The following is a 25,418-nucleotide window of genomic DNA, read 5'->3' on the forward strand; positions in this document are numbered from 1 at the left end:
GACTGTTAGTCAAACTTGGCACAAGAGGCACCATGAATTCTGGGATGGTTATCAGGCACAAATGTTTAATACAGTTGAGTCCAACAAGGTCCCTTTTGAGTGTCATATTAGAAGCTTTTGGCCTCAGGACCCTTATCCTACCATTGACATTCTTTTATTCCTATCAGAAATACTATTGAGGGCCTCCTGCATTGTGATTCCCTTAGTATGTGGAATCTTCTCGCCAGTGTTTTTACCACCAATTGAAGAGTCTCCCTGGTTATATGCAATGATTTTTATTGAATATAGTTATGCTTTCTTTTAGCGGAGACCACTTTGGTATTACTTTTTGTTAATGAAAAGCAGTACAGAAAGCGATAAAGTTGATATTCCTTGTGTTCTTTCCAGATGCAGAGCATTGCACCAGGTGTCCAGAAAATCAGCATCCAAACAAGGCCAAAGATCAATGTTTCTACAAAATCATCACCTTCCTGGCTTATAAAGAACCTATGGGGATTTTCCTAGCTTCCTTTGCCCTATTCTTATCCTTAATCACATGTGTTGTGCTAGGAATATTCATTTTATTCCGAGAAACTCCCATAGTCAAAGCCAACAACCGGAACCTCTCTTATATCCTCCTCATCTCCCTCCTGCTTTCTTTTTTGTCCTCCTTGCTCTTCATTGGAAGGCCAAGGAAAGTGACCTGCCTTCTCCGACAAATGGCCTTCAGCATCATCTTCTCAGTTGCCATCTCTTCTGTGTTGGCCAAAACCATCACTGTGGTGCTGGCCTTCCTGGCCACAAAGCCAGGAAACACGATGAGGAGATGGCTGGGAAAGAGTCTGACCAACTCCATTGTCATTTCCTGTTCCATTGTCCAAGTTGCCATCTGCATCATCTGGCTGGGAATCTCTCCACCCTTCCCAGAGTCTGACATGCATTCCCAGCCCAGAGAGATCATCCTGCAATGCAATGAAGGGTCTATTGCCATGTTTTATGGTGTCTTTGGCTACATGGGCTTCTTGTCTACCATCTGCTTCACAGTGGCTTTCCTAGCTAGGAAGCTGCCTGGGGCCTTCAATGAAGCCAAGCTGATCACCTTCAGCATGCTGGTCTTCTGCAGTGTTTGGGTCTCCTTTGTGCCCTCCTACCTGAGCACCAAGGGGAAATACATGGTGGCCGTGCAGATCTTCTCTATCTTGGCTTCTAGTGCTGGGCTTCTGGGCTGCATCTTCTTTCCCAAGTGCTACATAATTGTACTCAGGCCTGATCTGAACACAAAGGAGCATCTGACAACAAAAGCTGGTTCTTAAATTACTCATTTTTACAACTGTTTTCCAGCACAGCTATGATGAAAAAGACATACTTGCCTTGCAAATGTAGCTTTAGATTTAAAGGCATGTTTATGGCTCCATTTCTGATGGTTACGTTTCAAACCTTTAAGAAGTGTCTAAATGTTTAAATTTTATTTTTAATTGCGCTATTTTTTATTTTATTTTTTAATTTGAGATTCACAGTGTATTTAGTGGCAATAATACTGAATGGTAGGAGGGTAAGACAGAAAGGTCGACAAGGACTCCAAAAGTTACATAGAAGAGTTCCAGGGCACTATATACCCCAGCCCTATTAATTGTGCTATTTTAACTTGGAAAGCTGAATGTCTCTTAAAATTCAGGTTCTTTGGCACTTCCTGAATTTCAAAATATTGATTTAATAGGAAAATTGATTAGGACTGCGAAAACAAATAGAGTAAAAAAGTGGAATTCAGTAGTGAAATCTTTTGTTTCAGGAACAGTTAACAGAGGGCACGGAAACATTATTTACAGATATATAGACCACAATGGGAGGGCTATTGGAGTGGAGAATAAACATGGTAGGAATAATTTATTCCTTATAGCAAAGAGCCATTTAAAACATTGAGGTATGGATTGCTCTCCATTGTAGATAGAATTAATATCTATAGTTTCCTTCACAAACATTATGTTAAAAATACTGAGAAAATTGTGCCCTAATAAATCTGTTGCTCTTCAAGGTGCCTCAAGACTTAGTTCCTTTTGCGCTAGTGACAAATATGAGAATGTTATGGATATATTGATTAAGTGTTGTAGGAGAGCAGATTCCGCTCAATATAGCCCTCTTCAGCTGTTTTGTTAGTGTGTCAACAGATCTTTCTTCGCTGTTGATGCAATAACCAAGTCTATTGTTTCAAGGACTTTTCTTTATTCTCCTTCTGATTCCCCTTGGGCCTTTATCTAAGTTTCTCTCCTATAATCCCAACTTCCAGGTTCTGTGGCACAATAGTCATGGCTTTTCCCCTAAGACCTTTCTTCCAAATTGGCCCAAACAGTTTCAGCTGGTAAGAAGTATAAAATACCATAACAACTGGAAAGGTCCCCAAGAACCTTTAAATATCAGATAACCTAAAAAGATATATGGGAATGTGACTTTATCAACTGTTTATGATCTATAATTTATGTTCTTGCCCAAAGGCTTAATGGCACCCAACTAATAATGTCTGAAAAAATCTTGCTTGCTCTCGCTCTTGCTCTCCCGCATACTACATGTTACAAAGTTAGTTATATCTCTTAGTATTACCATACATAAATATTTAATAGATTTGTAACAAATGTGGAACTGATAGCCCTTAAATGACTGGGTAAGTAAATTTTCACCTATAGGCATTAAATTGCACCAGTTAATATAGTATTGTGATATTTTAACAAAGACATCTATCATCTGCACAAACAATTAAATCAATTTTTATTCAATCAAATTACTCCATAGATATCCCAATGTTGTCTAATAGCACAAGCTAAGGATTCCAAGCAAATGTGAAAAAGCAAGGGTGGAATTGGACAAGCGTAGGACAGACGGAGATTTTGCAAACATGTTTTTCTCCAGCCTGCACCTGAGCTTGGACCCAGGTAAAGAGTTCAGGACATTTCAGAGGCCATGCTTGTTTCCTTTATAATTATCAAAATCATAGATGGGTTTTTCTTTCATCTTCTTCTCAACAAAGCTCCAGAGAGCTTTGGCCAAAGCTCTGTCCAAAGATCACCTTGGAGTCCACTCAAGGACATATCAGAATTGACAACATCATGAGGTTATTAATATATTTCACCTGAGACTGGTGCATAAATACCTTGTGTACTACTGAGAATTTGGGTTCAGATTTAGGAGAGGTGAGTTGCAATACAAGGTTGTAAGGCTGACCTCTATCTCTTCTAGATACCAAGTCTAGTATCTTCTAGATACCAACTCTGAGATGCCAGACCCTCCTCACTTGAACTGCTAGTCACTTTGGGGCATCCCATCAACATTATCTAATTATTTTCTAGTTCAGAGGAGCAGTGACAGGAAAGGAAGGTGTTCCAAGCAGGCACAGAATGGTACTGCTTCTCCTGCTCTTCCTGCCTCATACAGACTGTGGAGTGAAGGCAAAATGCCCCTTGACTTTGGAGAGAGACTGTATGGAGCCATTCAATTATCACAGGCCAGGAGACCACATCATTAGTGGAGTCATCTCTGTCATAGGTGCTACACTTAATCCACAGCACTTCAATGTGTCTCCCTCTACCAGCTTTATCATGTAAGTCCATTTATGGCGATTTGGTTATTGCTGCTTCATTCAATATTGATTTTTTACTTATCATCCTTTTGGAGCTGTAGTGTATCTGCGTATTTGGTCCTTCCAGGCTGTGATGCTCATTTATTTATTTATACATACATACATACATACATACATACATACGCCACCCATCTGGCTGTTTCCCCAGCCACTCTGGGCGGCTTCCAACAAAGATTTAAAATACATTAAAACATCAGTCATTAAAATTTCCCTAAATACGGCTGCCTTCAGATGTCTTCTAAACATCAGGTAGTTGACATTTGATGGGTTTAAAATTTTACTTCTTCATTTCACTTCATTTTTAATGTTTCCATTTCTTTTTAAAAACAAATCAATACAATTTTTTTTAAAAAATATCAGGCTTTGCAGGGATGGGGCGGCGGCGGGGAGAGAGTGAGAGAGAAAGAGAGAGCAATAGATTCCCCGTGTCATTTAATGAGCGTCTGAAAACCTTTTATCTCCTATTATTCTTTGGAAGTCTGTGCACGTCTAATTCCATCATGAAAAATTACTTCTGCTTTAGTTTTGTTTTCCAAGGGATAAGGGGTATCGATTAAACAAGGCTTTCCCAACACTCACGCATTATTATTTGGGGATTGGCTGAATTTGGATCAGTGTTAGATTGATTAAAGTCTAGAAATTGAATCCAGGACTTTATATTATCCTTAGAAGCTTGTCAAAAAAAGCAAGAGTTGGATGTGATACAAGGTACTGGCTGCCCTTGTCCTTCTTCTTTGCCATTCAAGAGATCAGCCAGGATCCCAGGCTCTTGCCCAACACCACCCTGGCCTACAATATCTATGAGAACTTTTTTTGTGCAAGGGTGATGTATGAAGCTTTGGTAGACCTGGTCTCTTCTAGACAAGCGAATGTTCCAAACTACAACTGCGGAGGACAGAATAATTTGATTGCTGTTCTGGAAGGGGCTGACTCTGACTCTGAGAACTCCATCCAGATTTCAAGCATGTTGAGCATCTATAAAATGCCACAGGTAGGAATGGAGATGGAGGAATTATCTGGCTGCGGTTCTCAGGCATGAAAATTTTGGGTAGTGTCAACTCAGAATGGGGACATCAAGAGATTGAAGAAAGGTGATAAGGAATGGTCAGAAGAATTGCTGTGCTCTTGTTGATATTACCTGTCTTTCCTCCTTTCCTGTTGTGTCAAATGCTGATTCCTGTGTGTATTTGTATGCCTGTGCATATAAAACGGGAAGGAAGGGAACTTCACTCGTACTAATGGGATAAAGCAGCTAAGTTTTCCCTGAGAGAAACCATGATATTTTGTTTATTAAGTGAAAACATTTATAACCCACTCAGTTAAAGAACCTTTTAGTAGTGCACAACATAAAACAATAACAAAATTGTTGAAACAGATGTACAGTATAATACCAGTAAATTAGAAGGATAAAAGCTTATTTTAAAAGATGAAAACAGGAACTGAAGGATTTCATAAAGATAAAGATGGGATGCGATCTGATGTGCCAAGGAAAGTCTGGGCAAAAAAATCAACATGTCTTTATAAAGGAAATATATGATATTTGGGGTAAGAATGATTTCAGCTTTGATTCCATACATTGCAAGCCAACAGTCCTTCTTTTCTTGCCAGGTCAGCTATGCTTTTGGCTCCCATGTTCTGAATGACAAGAGGCAGTTCCCTTTTTTCTATCGGATGGTCCCCAAAGAAGATGCCATATACCCAGCGACTGCCAAGCTGCTCCATCACTTCAGATGGACGTTCATTGGTCTCATTGCTCCAGACACCGACAATGGAGACAGGTTCATGAAGACATTGACACCTGTGCTATTAGAGAGTGGAATTTGTGTTGCCATCTCACAAAGAATTCCAGACTTGAATAGATTCCATTTGACGTTCAATGTTCCTGCATTAGAAAAGTGGGGACAAGTCCATGTATTTCTTTATTATGTAGAAACGACTTATTTCTTGGTGGGAATGCAAACTGCAGAAATGATGTTTGACATGATGGTCAAGCGTTCATACATGCTATGTTGACGTATTCAGTGACAATTGGAAGCCTACACAAAGTGGGAGAAAATCCTGAGCTGTGGGAATTTAACAATATTTTGACTGTTAGTCAAACTTGGCACAAGAGGCACCATGAACTCCCAGATGATTATCAGGCACAAATGCTTCAGGACCATAATCCTAACATTGATATCCTTTGAGGAAATGGGTCACCATGGTTTATCATTATTTTATTCCTGTCAGAAATATTAGTGAGGTCCTCCTGCATTGTGATTCCCTTAGTATGTGGAATCCTCTCCCCATTGTTTTTACCAGCAATTGAAGACATACCAGTTGCCCCAGGTTTTGTTGTCCTGTAATATTATTAATACCAAAAATTGCTCTCCATGGTTATATTCAATGATTTTTTTGTTTTCTTTTAGGGGGGACCACTTTGGTATTACTTTTTGTTAATGAAAAGCAGTACAATAAAGTTGATATTCCTTGTGTTCTTTCCAGATGCAGAGCATTGCACCAGGTGTCCAGAAGATCAGCATCCAAACACAGCCAGAGATCTATGTTTCTACGAAATCATCACCTTCCTGGCTTATGAAGAACCTTTGGGGATCTTCCTAGCTTCCTTTGCCCTATTCTTATCCTTAACCACATGTGTTGTGCTAGGAATATTCATTATATTCCGAGAAACTCCAATAGTCAAAGCCAACAACCGGAACCTCTCCTATATCCTCCTCATCTCCCTCCTGCTTTCCTTTCTGTCCTCCTTCCTCTTGGAAGGCCAAGGAAAGGGACCTGCCTTCTCTGACAAATGGCCTTCAGCATCATCTTCTCGGTTGCTATCTCTTCTTTGTTGGCAAAAACCATCACTGTGGTGCTGGCCTTCCTGGCCACAAAACCAGGAAACAGGGTGAAGAGATGGCTGGGAAAGAGTCTGGCCAACTCCATTGTCATTGCCTGTTCCAGTCCAGTGTCCAAGTTGTCATCTGCACCATGTGGCTGGGAATCTCTCCACCCTTCCCAGAGTCTGACATGCATTCCCATTCCAGAGAGGTCATCCTACATTGCAACGAAGGATCTGTTGCCATGTTTTATACTGCCCTTAGCTACATGGGCTTCCTGGCCTCCATCTGCTTCATGGTGGCTTGCCTAGCCAGGAACCTGCCTGGAGCCTTCAATGAAGCCAAGCTGATCACCTTCAGCATGCTGATCTTCTGCAGTGTTTGGGTGTCCTTTGTGCCCACCTACCTGAGCACAAAGGGGAAATTCATGGTAGCCGTGCAGATCTTCTCTATCTTGGCTTCCAGTGCTGGGCTTCTGGGCTGCATCTTCATTCCCAAGTGCTACATTATTATACTGAGGCCAGATCTGAACCTGAGAGAGCACCTGACAAGAAAAACCTAAGCAGGACATTTGATTCTTAGCTTTAAGGATATCACAGAATGAACAGAGAGCTGAGCAAAATATAAACCTTTGGCAAATTCCACTGTCGAACAGCTCTTACTGTCAGGAAGTTCTTCCTAATGTTTAGGTGGAATCTTCTTTCTTGTAGTTTGGATCCATTGCTCCGTGTCCGCTTCTCTGGAGCAGCAGAAAACAACCTTTCTCCCTCCTCAATGTAACATCCTTTTATATTTGGCTCCTTTTCTGATGGATTCAAAACGTGTCCAAATGATTAAGCTTTACCTTTAATTGACTTCCTTTATATTGTATGTGGGCTGGAACTGGTCTGTGACCGTAATAATAAATTCATTCATTCATTTGAGTGTCTTCTTCTTACTCTTCTTACTCATACTCTTTGGCAGTTCCTGTATTTAAAATACAAATTTAAATGAAAATGGATTAGGACCTCTTCCAAAACATCTTTGAGCAGAGGTAGCAGCATGGGAAGTGCAGCCTCTCTAGTCTCAAAGCCACTGTCAGCTCCCATCTTGGGCTCCAGTGCTGGGCTTTTAGGCTGCATCTTCATGCCCAAGTGCAACATTATTGTGCTGAGGTCTGATCTGAATACAAAAGCATATTTAAGAATAAACAGCCAAAAAAAACCACCACCACTTGGAGCTTTAAATCACACACATGTGCCCAGAAAACATGGGGCAAGGGGTAAGCATGGCTAAGCCATTGGAGATGTCCAAAGGTTGTTTTTCAAAAAGTTGCATGCTTTGACTTCCAAACTCCCTTTCCAGAGTGCAGATGTGGAGTGTGACCTTCCCCACGTCATGCTTCACTTTCAGCCATGTTTGGAATCCAAAATTAATTCAGCAGTCTCTTCCCACCACACTTGCTTTCACCAGCTACACCTCTTGCTCTTCCTCCCCCTTCTCTTCTGGTCCAAGCCTTGAGGAACTGCTTCTTGACTGGAGTTTACACAGAGAAGAGCTGCTCTGGTTAGAGAGAATTGTTGGGAATTCAAGCCCATATCAGGAGAAACTGGCAACAATCCCAGGCACCTGGCTTGATTCCCTGTTGACCTCCCTGGCTGCATTCCCCAGCAAGCGCAGGCTAGGTCTCGATCGGCGATTCTTCTCAAACGTGGGAAGAACACACCCCTCTTTCCTGCCCCCCCCCTTGGCAGGGGAAAGAGATAGACAGAAACGTATTTACATGCTTTTATTTCTGTCTTTGCAGCGTTACAAAAAACATGACTGCTCTCTTCAAACTCCAGCAGTGTAGAGACAAACACTTCCTGCACTTCCTGGACAGGAACAAACGGAAAAGCTCAAATTACACGCTGAGCTAATTCTGGTGCTTCGCACTGTGAATTGACTGTCCCTCTGTTTCCCACGGGCAGTCCCAACATTCCCATCATGTTTACTTTTCATGCTAGGACTTTGGTGCAGCATTGTTTCAATATCGTAACAAGAATAAGGGACTGAAGTCATGGCAGCATACTCTTGTCTGCTTAGAAGACATACTGAGTTAGAAGACATACTGAGTTGGAATGAACTTTCTTCCAACATGGCTGTGAGAGGGAAACACTCCCTCTAGGAAAATTTCAAATGTAAGGCAGTTGGGGTGGGCCTGGCCTGAGCAAAAGTGACTTGGGGTTTAAGCAGCGGCACCAACTTGGGCCCTATACTGTGGGTGTCCAGCACGTGTACAATGCCACAACATCATTGGCCAGGGAGGGCGGGGTATAAATAAAATTGATTATGACTATGATAATGATGACATCGTACAGGCTTTAGCGCAGACACAGGTCCTAGCCCAGTTGTTACTGGGGCATCAGAGTGCCAGAAGTCAAGTGGCGGTGGACAGCAGTGGACAGCCGTGGACGGTGCGTGGCGACAGCTGTAAGGGATGGAGGTTGAGCATCCACCGGGGGGGGTGTGGTTGTCTGGGCTCCCAAGGTCCCCTAAAGTTGGTGTCCCTAGATTCAAGTGAGGACAGTCTGGCGTCTCAGAATTGGCAGCTAGAACTGGGAGTTCTCACAAACATGTTTTTCTCCCAACTACTACCCCTGCACATGAATATTCATAAACTGTTTAGGATGTTGTAGAGCTGCTGCTGCTTCTTTCCTTTGTAATAATCAAAATCACCATGATTTTCTTTCATCTTCTCAAGCAAGCTCCAGAGACTTCCCAGATTGCAGTTGAGTGCACTGAAGTAAACATGAGAATCAAGAGCAATATGAGGCAACATCCTGCATTTGGAAAAGACTGGGGTATAAATGCCTTTTGTTCCAATGAGAATTTGGGTAGGAATTTAGGTCAGGTGAATTGAACGATGAAGGTGTGAGGTTGACTTCCATCCCCTTCAAAACTGAAGCTGTAGTTGGACTCCATCCACATTAGGAAAGCAAAAAGAGTTTGGCTTCATCAAATAATTCTCTGAGATGAGCAGTCACAAGGAAGGGAGCTGTTCCAGAATGGGATTGCTACTGCTGCTGCTGCTGCTGCTGCTGCTTCTGCCTTATGTGGAATGTGGAGTGAAGGTGAAATGCCCCTTGACTCTGAAGAGAGATGAACTAGACCCATTCAGTTATTCCAGACCAGGAGACCACCTCATGAGCGGGCTCATCTCTGCCACAATAGCTACATTTGTTCCACACACTTTCAAGGAGTCTCCCTCTACCAGCTTTAGACAGTAAGTCATTTCATGGAATGGGGTTAGAGATGTTCCTTTAGCTACCAAATGCATGAGTCCCAATTCCCAGGCTCTCTCCTACTCAGATACCTGTGCCTAAAGGGCATTATCCTTGGTTTTGCAAGTGGAAAGGGCCAGGGCACCTTCTGCATTGCAGGACCAGGCATCGGGCTCCCCATGCCCCAGCCCATATAAATAAGAGACCAGAAAGACTGGTTTGGGGTCAAAACACGCCACAACTTTATTGAATACAGATGAAAGAGATTTGGCTTGGGCATGGGGCAATCTAAATACTTCCGGCCTGCCTGTCAGAAGTGATGTGTGGTCAATCCAGGTGGGGGTTCCTAAGACTTACATCAAAGAGATGTTCCAAAGGAACCCTCCAATCTTATGACACTACAAAGTAAAAATAGGAAACCATGAAAATGGGGAAACTACCGAAAGGTCACCTTCATTGCTCTGGCAGACTTGCCCACCTCTGCTGCTTTTGCTAAGCAGAGATCTGTCCATGGATGGGCTCCTGTGGAAGGGGAAGGAGCTGAGCTTCCTCCTCCACCACCACCAGAATTTTGTGAGGAAGCTGAAGTTGTAGTTCTGGATATAGTTTGAGGAAATGGTCAGAAAGCTCTTGGATTTCAAGGGGGATGTTGAAGGACCTGGGTCCCTACCTCCAAAAATGAATGGTGGAGCAGGGTCAGTCAGAGGGCTAATGCTGTCAGACTTCTACTAAAGTTCAGCCTGTATATAAAACTGTATATAGAAATATACAATTTGTCCAAAAAAATGTTGCAAACTTCCAGGAACTTCCTTTCAGTGAAGAAAACCTGGGTGCATCTTAAACAACAATATGAATGCTAAGAAGACTAGGCTGCTGTGAAAGCACATCACGGCACAAGTGACTTTTCTCTTTTGCTTTTAAAAACTTTTTTGCTTTTTAAAAACTATTTTTGTTCTATTATTATCCTGGAAATTCTAGGGTGGGGTTAGTTGTGTCTAAAGCTGTGATGAACCCTAGGATTTACCACATATTCGGTTGTTATCACTGATTTCAAATCAAGTGAAGAGAACCACACACTCAGAAGACCCCCCAGAGAACATCATGAGCACAAGACGCTGTGATTCAAATGAAGTCACTCTAATTCTCTCCTCTAATTCATGAAGGGGCAGGGAGATAACAGTAAATGTGTCCTGTCATTTAATGAACCTTTAAAATATTTAATCTGCTCTTGTTCTTTAAATGAGGATCAGCTGTTGAGTTTTGGGATTTAGCTTCCATTTTCTATCAGCCATTGTTCATTGCAGGGCTGGGCATGACTAATTCCATCACTAGAATGCCCATCTGCATCCATTCTGTTTTCCAAAAGATAAAGACTTTTGGTTGAAAAGTCTATCCAGCCACTCACACGTCATAAAACTGAACTATGCCTAATTGTTTGGAACCCCTGGGATCTTGCATGAAACACTATTATCTTTAAAAACTTGTCAAAAAGGCAGAACTGAATGTGATATATTGGTAGAATGCTGGATAATGATTGTGTGCTATGTACACTTCTGCAGGAAAGCAGGAACAAGTTACTGGCTGTTCCTGTCCTTTTTGTTTGCCATTCGGCAGATCAACCAGAATCCCAGGCTTTTGTCCAACATCACACTAGGCTACAGCATCCATGATAACTTTTTTCATGGAAGGATAACGTATGAAGCTTTGGCAGACCTGCTCTCTTCTGGGCAGGTGAATGTCCCAAACTTCAACTGTGGGGAACAGAATCAGCCGCTCGCTGTTCTTGAAGGAGCTGACTGTGACTCTCAAAACTCCATCCTGATTTCCACCATGTTGGGCATCTATAAAACCCCACAGGTAAGAATGGAGAGGGATGGAGGCTGTTATCATACCACCTTTTCTTTCTTTCATTCCATGTGTGTCAAATGCTGATTCTATGCACTTCACGCCCATTATGCTGGTACCCATGCTACTAGAAAGGTATGGTAGCCATGCTCCATTTATTCCAAAGTGGAAACATTTTTGTGTGTGAGCAAAACACTGGTATTTTGTTTATTAATTCAAAACATTTACAACCCACTTTAGAGTTTAAAATCTTGTGGTGTACAGCAAAAACAGTAACACAGCAATGATGCAAGATATCCAAAAGAAAATGAGGAAAACAGTAGTATAATAAGAAATAAAAAAACTCCTTTAAAATATTTCTAGAGACAGAAACAGAGTCCAATGTTATGTGTCAAGGAAAGCCCAGGGGAAAATATTTATCTTCACAATAAAATTATTTGTTATTCATTTGATCCAAATATTTCAGCTTTGATCCAAAATAAAAACAATCTAACAATCTTCCTCTTCTTGCCAGGTCAGTTATGCATTTGTTTCCCGAGATCTGAATGACAAGAGGGAGTTTCCCTTTTTCTACAGGATGGTCCCCCAAGAAGATGCCCTGTACCCCGGAATTGTCAAGCTGCTCCTTCACTTCAACTGGACATTCATTGGTCTTCTGACTCAAGACACCAACAACGGAGAGAGATTCGTGAAGACCTTGACACCTCTGCTTACAAAGAGCGGCATTTGCGTTGCCTTCTCACAAGGCTTCATCCTAAAACTAGGCATTAACACATTGACCTTCAGTAGATCTCAATTCATTGAGTGGGGACAAGTCAATGTATTTCTTTACTATGTAGAAAATATTTATTTAACAGCGGGGCTGACAATTGTGAAAAAGTTGATCCCCATTTTTAAAAAATCCACAGCAGGAAAAGTCTTGATCACAACAGCGATGTGGGACATCTCCGTGAACTTAATATTCAGTGGTTTAGATTACCAGCACATTCCGGGTATTTTTTCTTTTTTTCTTGGGAAAAATAATTGGGCACAACAAGATGACTTTAGTCGCTATTTCTTTATCAAGAAGTTTTGGGAGGATAGCTTTCATTGTTCCTATGTAAAGCATTCACTGTCAGTGAAAGGCCGGACAAGATGCAGAGAGAGAGAAGATCTGGAGATGCTTCCTCAAGACGATCTGGAAAGAATCCTCTCTTCAGACAGTCACAGGATTTACAACACAGTCCATGCTGTTGCGCATTCCTTAAATGCTGCATATTCCTCCAGATCTAAGTGGAGGTTGAAGGACAGCCTGGAAGTTCAAAGGCTACAGCCATGGCAGGTATTTCCTTTCCCATCACTGACATCTCTGCCAAATATGATGGTCCAGAATTATCATCTTGGAGAAGGTCTGAGAACTTGGGGAATGTAGTGGGTGAAATTTATCAAACTGCTTTTTGAAGTGCCCTGAATTGGATCCTCTTTGTGCCCCCCCATACACAAAAGTCCCTCAGAGGGCACTGCCCCTCTGGTTGTTGTTGTTGTTTAGTTGTTTAGTCGTGTCCGACTCTTCGTGACCCCCTGGACCAGAGCAGGCCAGGCACTCCTGTCTTCCACTGCCTCCCGCAGTTTGGTCAGACTCATGCTGGTAGCTTCGACAACACTGTTTCACCATCTCGTCCTCTGTCGTCCCCTTCTCCTTGTGCCCTCCATCTTTCCCAACATCAGGGTCTTTTCCAGGGAGTCTTCTCTTCTCATGAGGTGGCCAAAGTATTGGAGCCTCAGCTTCAGGATCTGTCCTTTCAGTAAGCACTCAGGGCTGATTTCCTTCAGAATGGATAGGTTTGATCTTCTTTCAGTCCATGGGACTCTCAAGAGGCCCCTCTGGTAATGGACACCAATCCTTCCCCTTTGGCTGCAGTGTCCCATTTGTAGCCAGAATCCTAACCCCCAATGTAAGAATTCCCTTTGACAAGAGAGATGGTGTTGCAGGCTCCCTCTCACCACATGGCAGCAGTTTTCAAACAGTGAGCTGTGGTTCCCTTGGGTGCCTTGGATGGTTGGGGAGCTGCGGGCAGCACCAGTCGTTTTATTAAGGAAGCAGAGCAGAAAACAAGCAGAGACTTCTGAGAGATGCTCCACTTTAGCCTGGACTGTCTTGCACCTCCCACCTCCCCACATTCCCTCTGTGTCAGGCCCCTCCCTCTGTCTATGGGGAGCCCCTAGGGACCCTTTCTGTTTCTGCCTGGCTCCCTGCTCTGTGATATGCATCAGGCACCTTGTTTTGGGACAGGGGGGTGGGCTGATGGACTCTGTGGTGAAGCTGCCATGTCTGATTCCTGTCTGTGCTCTGTGCTGGGGTGCCTGCTTGTTTCCCCCCATTTCCTCATCCTAGTCTCTAGGTAAAGGTAAAGGACCCCTGACAGTTAAGTCCAGTCGTGAATGACTCTGGGGTTGTGGCGCTGATCTTGCTTTACTGGCCAAGGGAGCCGACATTTATCCACAGACAGTTTTTCCGGGTCATGTGGCCAGCATGACTAAGCCACTTCTGGCGAACCAGAGCGGCACACAGAAACACCGTTTACCTTTCCGCTAGAGCGGTACCTATTTATCTACTTGCACTTTGACATGCTTTCGAACTGCGTCCCTAAGCAAATATACCCAGCATAAATTTCCATGTAAAAAGGTGAAGGTAAAAGACATCTGGACAGTTAAGTCTAGTCAAAGGCGACTATATGGTTGTGGTGCTCCTTTCGCTTTCGGGCCGAGGGAGCAGGCGTTTGTCCACAGACAGCTTTCCAGGTTATGTGGCCAGCAGGACTAAACCGCTTCTGGTGCAACGGGACACCGTGATGGAAACCAGAGCACACGGAAACACTGTTTATTTTCCCGTCGCAGTGGTACCTATTTATCTACTTGCACCAGCGTGCTTTTGAACTGCTAGGTTGGCAGGAGCTGGGACAGAGCAGTGGGGATTTGAACCGCCCCACCTTCCAATCGGTAAGCCTAAGAGGCTCAGTGGTTTAGACCACAATGCCACCCGCGTCCCTATAAATTTCAGTGTAGCCCACACTCAGAGCTACTTGAGTCTGCACCCAGATCCAAGTCAGAGGAGAGTCAGGGATTGAAAGGTCAGAGTTGGATAGCCATTGTTTCCCATATTCCAAACACTGCCCTTTTCTTTGCCATTCTAGCTCCACCCTTTCTTGGGAAAAGCCCAGTTTTACAACTCTTCCATGGACGGAGTGTATTTGGATGAGAACGGGGAAGTGGAAGCCGACTGGGACATTGTGAACTGGGTGCTGTTTCCCAATCAGACCTACCTTAGAATGAGATTTGGGAGCATCAAGAGACAGGGATCCTCAGACCTAAAGTGCTCCGTTGATGCAGATGTGTTGCCCAAAAGGCTCAACAAGGTGGGAGATACCGTCTATTGCATTTTATCTAATCTCTAATCATGGTCTCCTGCTGCGTGTGGGGCTGCCTTCAAATGCCTGTCAACATCGGACTTCCGGCGGCGCGCGTTTCCGGTGTGGAAGGGTTTTGGCTGTGAGCGCGAAACCAGTCCGGTAAGGAGGGGGAAAAGGGGGTGCCGAAGGGCGAGAGCACCCCAGATACACGTCCGGAGGGTGTCCGGAGATACAGGGAGCCAGCGGAGACCAGACGCGGCTTGCCCCGCTGTCAGGTAGCCTTGTAAAAGGTGAAGAGAACGGCGGCGCTAGGCAGCAGGTCCGAGGCAGCCATTTCCTCCCCCCCCCTCCAACAAAGGACAGCCCAGCCCTCGCCGGAGATTAGCGACCCGTTTCCAAATACAAGAAACCCGAAGAAAGGACTAAGCTTAAAGGTCTTACAATCTTGGAAATAAAATCACGGGTAAAAAGTGAAGTTATAGGGGTTCAGCCTTTACCAGGATTCGATAAACACGCAGAGAAACAGCAGAGTAAGGGCAAACGCACCGAATCACCACTAGAGACTAATTTGTTTCCCTAAAAAGACTCTAATATCAAATATCGGACCCTCATTGAAAAAGAGGTGCTTAAACAGGGAACGGAAGAAGAAGGTACAGAAAAAGAACAGTCTAAATAACTTAAAAGGAGCGCTGGAAAACACTGATTTCTTAGCGCTACGCCCAGCGGAAAGCGGAAGAGGAGAGAATGCAAGGACGCCATTATCGGAAACAGAGGGGGCTAGCGATCAGCGATTAGCTCAAAAGAACAACAAAGAACAAAAGAACAATTAAAACTTACTTCTCCAGCAGCTCAGGCGAATTTGACTGGAAATTGGGCGACTGTGCTTCTGTCTACTTGTTGATATCTCAGCGCCAGACCGGGCTTATTTATACCTTCTCTGATTTCAGCGGATGGCTTAAGGATCGGTATACAGCTCTCCACTTATTTATGCAGAGGGACCCTTGGCTTGCATGTGTAAAGAGCTAGGTTCTTGGATTTAAACAGCGACTGCCAGCGTTACTCAGATACTCCACCGCTGTCTTGGGCTGTTGGATCCCTTGGGCGCTTGTGGTTTGTGCTGCAATCTCCCTGCGTAGTGAGCCTCCTCTCAGAACTAAGCTATACAACGACAGAGAGCGCCATCTAGTGGACAAAGTGACTATTACTATTACATGCAGAAATTTATAATTTGATGTAGCCTTTTCTTCTTTTCCCTCTCTCACTCCTAACCCAACACCTTTACCCTTTGATTCCCCTTCGCCTCCCTCCCTCCCCCCTCCCCTTCTCCCCTTTTCGCTCCCCTCTCCTTCTGTTCTCCCCTTTTCTTCCCTGCTTTACCTCCGGATTTTCACAGGAAGAAGGGGTGTAGACTTTTGACGGGGAAATTTCTAATCCCCCTACCCAAATAATACCAAACAATAATTAACAATAATTAACAATCACTCAAAAAACTATCACTGCCAATTTAAGGTATATCCAAGGTATTTCTCCAGTGCCGACGTACGAACTTTTATATATATGAACTTTAATCCCGTGGGCATACCTGAAGGTCTCTAAGGGTGTAACACAGTGGAAAAGAATAAGTGGCTTTATGCGAATAATTTAAGGACGGATAAAAAACTGTGGGGTAGAACTAAGCAGGGTAAATCAATCTCAGTTTTAAAGTGTTGCATCTATAACACCTGCTGTACTAAGTATTAAGTACCAGAGCTCTTCTAGCATTAAGAATGTCAAACACTGGGAAAAGACCTGAAGGAGGAACACCAGTGGAAAGGAAGGGGTCAAAGCAAGAAGGAGATTTTAGAGCAGAGATTTTGAGAATGTTTGCGGAGATAAAACAGAGTGAGACAAATGTAGAGCGTAAATTAGAACAAGTGGAACACAGAATAGGGGAAGTAGATAAGAAGCTAGACGAAACAGTAAGTGAATTGAAGAACCAAATGAAAGAGGTATTCAGGAGGACACAGACAGTGGAAGAAGGTCTGAAAAAGACAAAAGCAGAAGTGAGAGATATAAGGCGTGAGGAAGAAAAGATTAGAGCTGAGATTCTGGATTTGAACAAAAGTCAGGAAGATATGAAAGACTGGATTGCCATGAATGAACTAAGACAGAAGGAGTCCAATCTTAGGATGAGAGGGATACCCGAAGCCCCGGGAGAAAATATAAAAGAGAAAGTAATAACAGAATTAGCTTCCTGGCTGGAATTACCAATAGAAGAGGTTGAAAAGGCAGTGCAATCGGCTTTTAGACTAAAAACTAAGACACCAAAGAATAAAAGAATTGTAGGAGACTGCCTAGTTGTGTTCAAGGAGAGAGAAATAAGAAATAGGGTTCTCCAAAAAAATAGAGAGAAAAGGTTAAACATTGCAGGGAATTCTATAGTGATCTTTAAAGACGTCCCAGTTAGGCTCCTAAAACGCAGGGATACCTATAGAGAATTGGTACAGATACTTAAAAGGAATAACATTGAGTTTAAGTGGGAGTTTCCCGAAGGCGTCTCCTTTACATATAGAAGTAAGAGACAAAAATTGACAAATCCAGAAGAAACAGACAAGTTTTTAAGGAAGTATAAAGAACTGAAACCGCAAAGGGGAGGGGGTGGAGGAGGTGAGGTGGGGGCGGAGGGGGATCCGGAGGGAGGAAGGAGGAATTCGGGAGAGGAGGAAGGAGAAGAGGGAGCGACGGAAGAGGAAATCTAAAAAAGTAACAACAGCCACTCCTCTCCCTCTCCCTCAATTAATCCAAAATGGTGTTAAAGGTTTATAGTTGGAATGTTAATGGGATGAACGATAAGGGAAAGAGGAATAAAATTGAGCATATTTTGAAGAAGGAAGGACTAGATATTATTTGTCTACAAGAGACTCACATTGCGAGGAAGCACAAGAGAATTTTGATCAACCATAGACTAGGAAACGAGTTCATATCCTCAGATCAGAGTAAAAAGAGGGGGGTAGTTATCTATATTAATAAACAAATCGAAGCGAAACAATTATTTAAAGACGAAGAAGGAAGGATATCAGCAGTCCAAGTTAATTGGCAGGGAGAAAAGATAATAATAGTGGGAATATATGCCCCCAACGACAACAAATCAGATTTTTATGGGAGGCTTGAAGAAACGTTATCTGACTACGCAGATCAGAAAATTATATTGCTCGGAGACATGAATGGCGTGGCGTCGTTAGAGTTAGATAGACAAAGGAATACCAAAGGCAAAGAGGGAAAGTTACCCAGAACTTTTTTTTCCCTGGTCCAAAATTGCAACTTAGTGGATATTTGGAGATATAAATACCCCTTGGAAAAACAATATACCTTTCATTCAGAACCCAATGAGTCACTTTCAAGACTAGATCAGATTTGGATTTCGAAAGAACTAGTTCTAAGATCGAAAAAGGTAGAGATCCAGGTTAGAACAATCTCAGACCACAATCCAGTAAAAATGGAATTGAAAGGACAAGAAAGCAGATTAAATAGATGGAAGTTAAAAGACTATCTGTTGGATGACCAAGAGATAGTTGAAAAGGCCCAAAATAGACTAAAAGAATATTTTGAGGACAATTTAGGCAAAGGTACAAAGCCAAGGGTGGTCTGGGACGCAGGCAAGGCGGTGATGAGGGGTTTCTTTATCCAACAGAACGTAATCAAAAATAAAAAGAGGGAAAAAGGGAAAAAGGAAATCGCACAACAAATAATGGAGAATGAACAGAAATTAAGTCAAAACCCAAAAAATAAGAAGATAAAAGAAAATATTAAGGTACTACAAGCCCAATACGCAATGCTGATCAATAGAGAGATAGAATGGAAGGTTAAAAGATTGAGACAGAGGAATTTCGAATATGCCAACAAATCAGGGAAGCTCCTAGCGTGGCAATTAAAAAAAAGGAAAGAACAGAGTACAATAAATAAGATAGTGGTGGAAGGAGTAGAGATAAATAAACCGAAAGAAATAAGGAGTGCCTTTACAGACTTCTATGGAGGACTCTTTAAAAATACAGGAAAAAATATGACGAGGAAAATAGAGAGATATCTAAAATCCAAAAATATTAACAAAATTACCACAGCTGCAAAAGAAGAGCTAAATGCCCCAATCGAGACAGAAGAAATTAGTGCAATAATAACAGACTTAAAAAACGGGAAAGCCCCAGGCCCAGATGGGTTAACTAGCAGATATTACAAAGAGTTGGGATCGGTTTTGGTGAATCCACTACAAGAAGTGATGAATAACATTCTTAAGGAAAGAGAAATACCAGAGACGTGGAAGGAGGCATTGATTACACTAATCCCCAAACAAGACTCAGACCCAGAACAAATTAAAAATTATAGACCGATCTCCCTGCTAAATATAGATTACAAGATCTTTACAGGAGTTTTGGCAAGGAGACTAAAAACTGTTTTGGCTGAAAGTATTCATAAGGACCAAGCGGGCTTTCTGCCAGGAAGGCAAATGAAAGACAACATAAGGAATGTTATTAATATTATAGAATACTTAACAGAAAGATGTGATAAAGAAGGTTTACTGTTATTTGTGGACGCCGAAAAAGCGTTCGATAACGTAAACTGGGAATTTCTGCTGAAACAACTGGAATTTATGGAAGTAGGTACTAAATTTTACAACGGGATAAAAGCAATTTATACCGAACAAAGAGCAAGATTAATTATAAACAATGTGGAGTCGACCGAAATAATAGTAACCAAAGGAACAAGACAAGGATGCCCGCTGTCCCCATTATTATTTATAATGATATTAGAGACTCTACTTAATTCCATCAGAGATAATAAAGAAATCAAAGGAATCAGGGTCGGTCAATACGAATATAAGACTAAGGCCTTCGCAGACGACTTGGTTGTAACAATGGAAGACCCACTTGATTCAATAAAAGAAGTATTGGCAGAATTTGATCAATATGGGGAAGTAGCGGGCTTCAAATTAAACAAAAGGAAAACAAAAATAATAACTAAAAATATGTCGGTGGATAAAATCGAGGATCTACAAAGAGAAACAGAAATAGAAGTAAGTAAAAAAGTGAAATATCTGGGCATATGGGTAACGTCTAAGAATATAGATTTATTTAAAAACAACTATGAAACTACGTGGAAAAGAGTCAAGAAAGACATAGAAACGTGGGGAAGACTTAAACTGTCATTTTGGGGCAGAATAGCCATAATTAAAATGTCGGTACTTCCAAGACTACTATTTTATTTTCAAAACATCCCGGTGATAAAAGGTACAAAAATATTCAAAACCTGGCACAGGGAGATTTCTAAATTTATCTGGCAGGGAAGGAAGCCGAGAATAAAATTTAAACTATTAACGGATATTAAAGAAAGAGGAGGCTTCGCCCTGCCAGACTTGAAAATATATTTTGAGGCATCATGCCTGTGCTGGGTCAAAACATGGATAAAACTAGAAGAGGCGGAAGTGCTAGACTTAGAAGGCCACGATAATCGATTCGGGTGGCACGCATACTTGTGGCATGAGAGGAAGAAAGTGCATAAAGGATTTGGAAATCACATATTTAGGGGCCCTCTGATGGAAGTGTGGGAGAGGTACAGAGATGTTTTGGAACCCAAAACGCCACAATGGCTGTCACCACTAGAAGTTATGGCGGTTAAAAAGAGCGATAGGAGAGCTAAATGGGCAACTTACGAACAACTACTAATGAAAGAGGAAGGAAAGTGGAAAATGAGGCCGTATGACCAGGTCAAGTCCCAGGTGTATGACTGGCTGCATTATCACCAGATAAATGGAATGTTCAGGAAAGATATCAAAGACAAAGGCTATGCTGATAAGAGTTCTAGATTTCAAACTGAGATTTTGGAAAATAATACAAAAATTCTGTCCAAAATGTATAAACAATTATTGGACTGGAACCTAGCTGACGAGGAAGTTAAGGCAGTAATGATACAGTGGGCTAAAGATCTGGGTCGCAATATCTATTTCGAAGAGTGGGAAAAACTTTGGAACCAACATCTCAAATTTACGGCCTGTGTACTATTAAAAGAGAACTTAATGAAAATGTTCTATCGCTGGTATTTGACCCCCGCAAAATTAGCAAGAATGTACGGATCTAGTAAGAAATGTTGGAAGTGCAGGGAAAGGGAGGGAACTTTCTACCATATGTGGTGGGAATGCCAAAAGGTTAAAGGGTTTTGGGAGGAAATATATAATGAAATGAAGAAAATGTTAAAATATACTTTTGTTAAAAGACCGGAGGCGTTCCTGCTAGGTTTGGTGGGAAGGGAGATTAAGAAGGAAGATCATAAGCTATTCCAATATGCAATAACAGCAGCAAGGGTCCTAATAGCTAAAAACTGGAAACTAGAAGGTACGCCGTCATTGGAGGAATGGAGATCGAAATTATTAGAATATGCGGAGATGGACAGGTTGACAGGAAAAATCAGATACATTAAAGACCAGAGGTTTGTCAAAGACTGGGAAAGTTTTACAAAATATCTGGAAAATTTAATTGATGATCAGATAACTCTGGTGGGTTTCAAAGATGCTCTGTAAGGGGTAAAGGGTAATGCCTAAAAGGAAAGGTACAAATGGAAATGTTTTATGGCATTACAAACAAAGAAATGCAGAAACATTATTTATTAGTAGCATGGACGATTCGTGGTAAGACTGAAGGAAGTCATCCTTTTCAGGAATATGTAAAGAATTGTTATGTTTGTTTGTAGTCTGATCTTGTAAATCAATAAAAATTATGCAAAAAAAAAAAAAAAAAAAAAAATCAAATGCCTGTCAACATCAGCTTTGAACATTTTGACAACCTAGCATGGAATCTCTGTCAAGCTGTGCATATGTAAGAGTCAACTGTTCTGGAGTGCAATTTCCAGGTGGTTGCTTATTGTAGTAATTAGATGAGGTGGCCAAGGTTTTCCCCAGCCATTGCCATATTTAAATTGTCACGAACCCACATGCATTCATACTCACACTTAAGAGAGGTTTAACTCACATGCATTCAGAGGTTTAGCCTGTCAGCATCAACATTCAATATTTTGACAATCTAGCACACACTAAAGAGAGGATTGGGGTCTTTCACTGGAGTCCTGACATGGGCTTGTTATGAATCCATGTCCACCTTTATCTTAAAGCCCACAAGAAGTTCTCACACCAAAGGAATAAACAAAGTTGGGTTTATTATATGGAACAGAAGTGACAGATATTCAGTTCTGTTCCACATATGTGGATATTTTTGAATGATTCAGGCAGCAAAATTACACTTTAAGCAGGCAGCAACTCACAAAAAAGATAAACACCTCGATCTAAACGGCAACAGAAATACCTAACGATTTTGAAAAAGCCTGTAGGAAAGTGAGCTTGCCAATTTCCTCACAGAAACCCACAAGGAACAATGGAAGTGGAAGAGTATAACTGTCCTCAAGCATCTGTATTCTGGTCCTTGAGAATGCTGGATAAGTTCTGTTGGAGATTGTAATGCCAACTGACTACTAACAGAGCCAATTGCCTAATGGGAAATTTGGGATTTTTAATAGGAGTCTTCTTCATAGAGAAGGGAAAGGGCTTTGAAGTGAAGAAGTCCTGCATATTTCTCACCTTGCCCATCCTCGTTATAAGATAACTAAAACTGGGCATCCTGTTTGCATTCCATCCTGGTGTGCATGAAGGACTGTGATAGTGAGACATTTCCCACATTTCTGCATCGATCCCACTTGGCTGCCCGGACACTGTACAGCCTGGCTGCTTCACTTCAGACCAGCTGCAGCTTCCAGATTTTCTTCATGAGTAGCCCCACAATAGCAGAACCAGAAGGTTAGCAGAGCATGGATAACTGAGAGCAGCCTAATCCTAACCAGGAACATCCTTGGGTAGCCAATGGGCCAAAGCTAGAAATGCGCATTGAGTACCACGTGGGCCACCTGGACCTCAAACAACTACACAATTGTGGTTGTTTTTTTTCCAGCCTTATGCTTAGTTGCAAGGTCCATGTGAGAATCCTGGGCCTTCCCAGGCCTCTGTCTCATTTCCATAGGAAAAAATAAATAGGCCTAACACAATTTCTTTGCTGCTTGCTGCTTAGACCTTGCCTCCTTCCAAGTGTGTGGAAAGTTGCCGCCCTGGATTGGTCAAACGTGTTCAGGAAGGAATGCCACTCTGCTGCTATGATTGCGTTCCCTGTGCAGAAGGGACCATCTCCACTCAGGAAGGTGGGTAACGCCAGCAGAAAGGGCTGCCCTTGAGGAAGAGGAAATCGCTTCATTCCGATATACAGGGGAAAATTTAGAACGGATGATAACTCCAATACAGATTGGAGAAGTGGGCCCATATTAACAAAATGAATTTGAATGGGGGGAATATAAAGTTCTGCACTTTGGCATGAATAACCAGCTGTAAGATGGGGAAGACCTAGCTTACCATTAGTACACGTGAAAAGGATCTAGGGGTTTTAACAGGAATCAACAGTGTGATTCATAAGCAAAAACAGCTCATGTTTTTCTAGGCTGCATCAACAGAAGTCTAGTGTCCCCTCCCCCCCCCCATCATCTCTTTGACTGAATGAAACCGCCTCTCAATCCAAACCTTTTAAATCCTGGTAGCTGAGTTTATTTTTGCAGCTTCTTATCTCATCATCTCTAGCACATGCCTGTAGTTTACTCCAATTAAAAAAGCCAATTAGCAGGATAACCTGTGCTTCCAGGGACAGGATCAGGGGGTCACAGCAGCCGGGTTGCTCCATAAACCCAGTGCCTTTGCCTGTTCTTGCATTCCATGGAGAAGCGAGTGCCAGACTGCCAGGCAAGCTGCGGGTGAGAGCCAGGTTCCTCTTCCAACCAAAGAAGAATGCAGAAAATGCAATTCAGTCATCATTCTCTGATTATCTCCATTTGTCTTTCTCTGCGGTGTTGGGAGAGACATCCATCCCCTGGCGCACAAGAAACAGGAAGCCTGTTATAGCATTCTTCAAATATCTAAAGGGCTGTCACATTGTTTTCTCCTGTTCCAGTGGGTAGGAACCAAACCAATGTCTTCAAGTTACAAGAAAGGAGATTCTGACTAAACATGAGGAAAAACTCCCTCTGAAAATGATGGACTCTCATCCTTGGTGGTTATTAAGCAGATGCTGGATGGCCTCTGTCCTGGATGCTTTAGTTAAGATTCCTGCATTGCAAGGCGGTGGATTAGATGACCCTTAGGCCATGCTCCCCCCATTGTTTTCACCACCAATGGATGGCATACCAGTTACCTCAAGTAGTCCATTATCATTGACATTATTGTATATATTTATATGTTCTTCTAGTGGGAACTACTTTGGTATCACTGTCTGCAAATGCAGTACAGAGGATATATGGTTGAGATTATGCTTGTTATTTCCAGATGCTGAACATTGCACCATGTGTCCAGAAGATCAACATCCGAACAAGGCCAGAGATCAATGTCTGGCCAAGACTATCACTTTCCTGGCTTATGAAGAATATTTGGGTGTTCTCCTGGCTTCCTTGACCATCGTTTTATCCCTAATTGCAGGCTTTGTGTTAGGAATCCTCATTAAGTATAATGAAACTCCCATAGTCAAAGCCAATAACAGGGACCTCTCTTATATCCTCCTTGTTTCCCTCCTGCTTTCCTTTTTGTCCTCCTTACTTTTTATTGGCCAGCCAAGGAAAGCCACCTGTCTTCTCCGACAAATGGCCTTCAGCATCATCTTTTCAGTTGCCATCTCTTCTGTGTTGGCAAAAACCATCACTGTGGTGCTGGCCTTCCTGGCCACAAAACCAGGAAACACAATGAGGAGATGGCTGGGGAAGAGTCTGGCCAACTCCATTGTCATTTCCTGTTCCAGTATCCAAGTTGCCATCTGCACCATCTGGCTGGGAATCTCTCCACCCTTCCCAGAGTCTGACATGAACTCCCAGGCTGGAGAGATCATCCTGCAATGCAATGAAGGGTCTGTGGCCATGTTTTATGCTGCCCTCAGTTACATGGGCTTCCTGGCCTCCATCTGCTTCACGGTGGCTTTCCTGGCCAGGAAGCTGCCTGGGGCCTTCAATGAAGCCAAGCTGATTACCTTTAGCATGCTGGTCTTCTGCAGCGTTTGGGTCTCCTTTGTGCCCACCTACCTGAGCACAAAGGGGAAATACATGGTAGCCGTGCAGGTCTTTTCTATCTTGGCTTCCAGTGCTGGGCTTCTGGGCTGCATCTTCTTTCCCAAGTGCTACATAATTGTACTCAGGCCTGATCTGAACACAAAGGAGCATCTGACAACAAAAGCTGGTTCTTAAATTACTGATTTTTGACAACTGTTGTCCAGCACAGCAATGATGAAAAAGACATATTTGCCTTGCAAATGTAGCTTCTTAGATTTAAAGGCATGGCTCCTTTTCTGATGGTTACTTTTCAAACCTTTAAGAAGTGTCTAAATGTTTAAATTTTATTTTTAATTGTGATATTTTAACTTGGAAAGTTGAGTGTCTTCCTCTTAAAATTCATACTCTTTGGCATATATATTTAATA

The 25,418-nt window shown here is 42.4% G+C and overlaps 1 protein-coding gene across 1 annotated transcript in view; it reads right to left on the reverse strand.

The window, feature by feature from the left end:
- The window catches only part of LOC309361297 (vomeronasal type-2 receptor 26-like), a gene marked incomplete at both ends in the record, with an annotated part of 98,127 nt that overhangs the window by 71,813 nt on the left and 896 nt on the right, over positions 1–25,418 (reverse strand). Inside the window, one exon of the mRNA XM_081896192.1 lies at positions 25,025–25,067. Coding sequence (XP_081752318.1) covers positions 25,025–25,067 — 43 coding nt within the window. The remainder of the gene's footprint in view (positions 1–25,024; positions 25,068–25,418) is intronic.

The sequence above is a fragment of the Podarcis melisellensis genome (assembly GCF_964234715.1).
Source record: "Podarcis melisellensis genome assembly, chromosome: 2".
In the NCBI taxonomy this organism is placed as follows: domain Eukaryota; kingdom Metazoa; phylum Chordata; class Lepidosauria; order Squamata; family Lacertidae; genus Podarcis; species Podarcis melisellensis.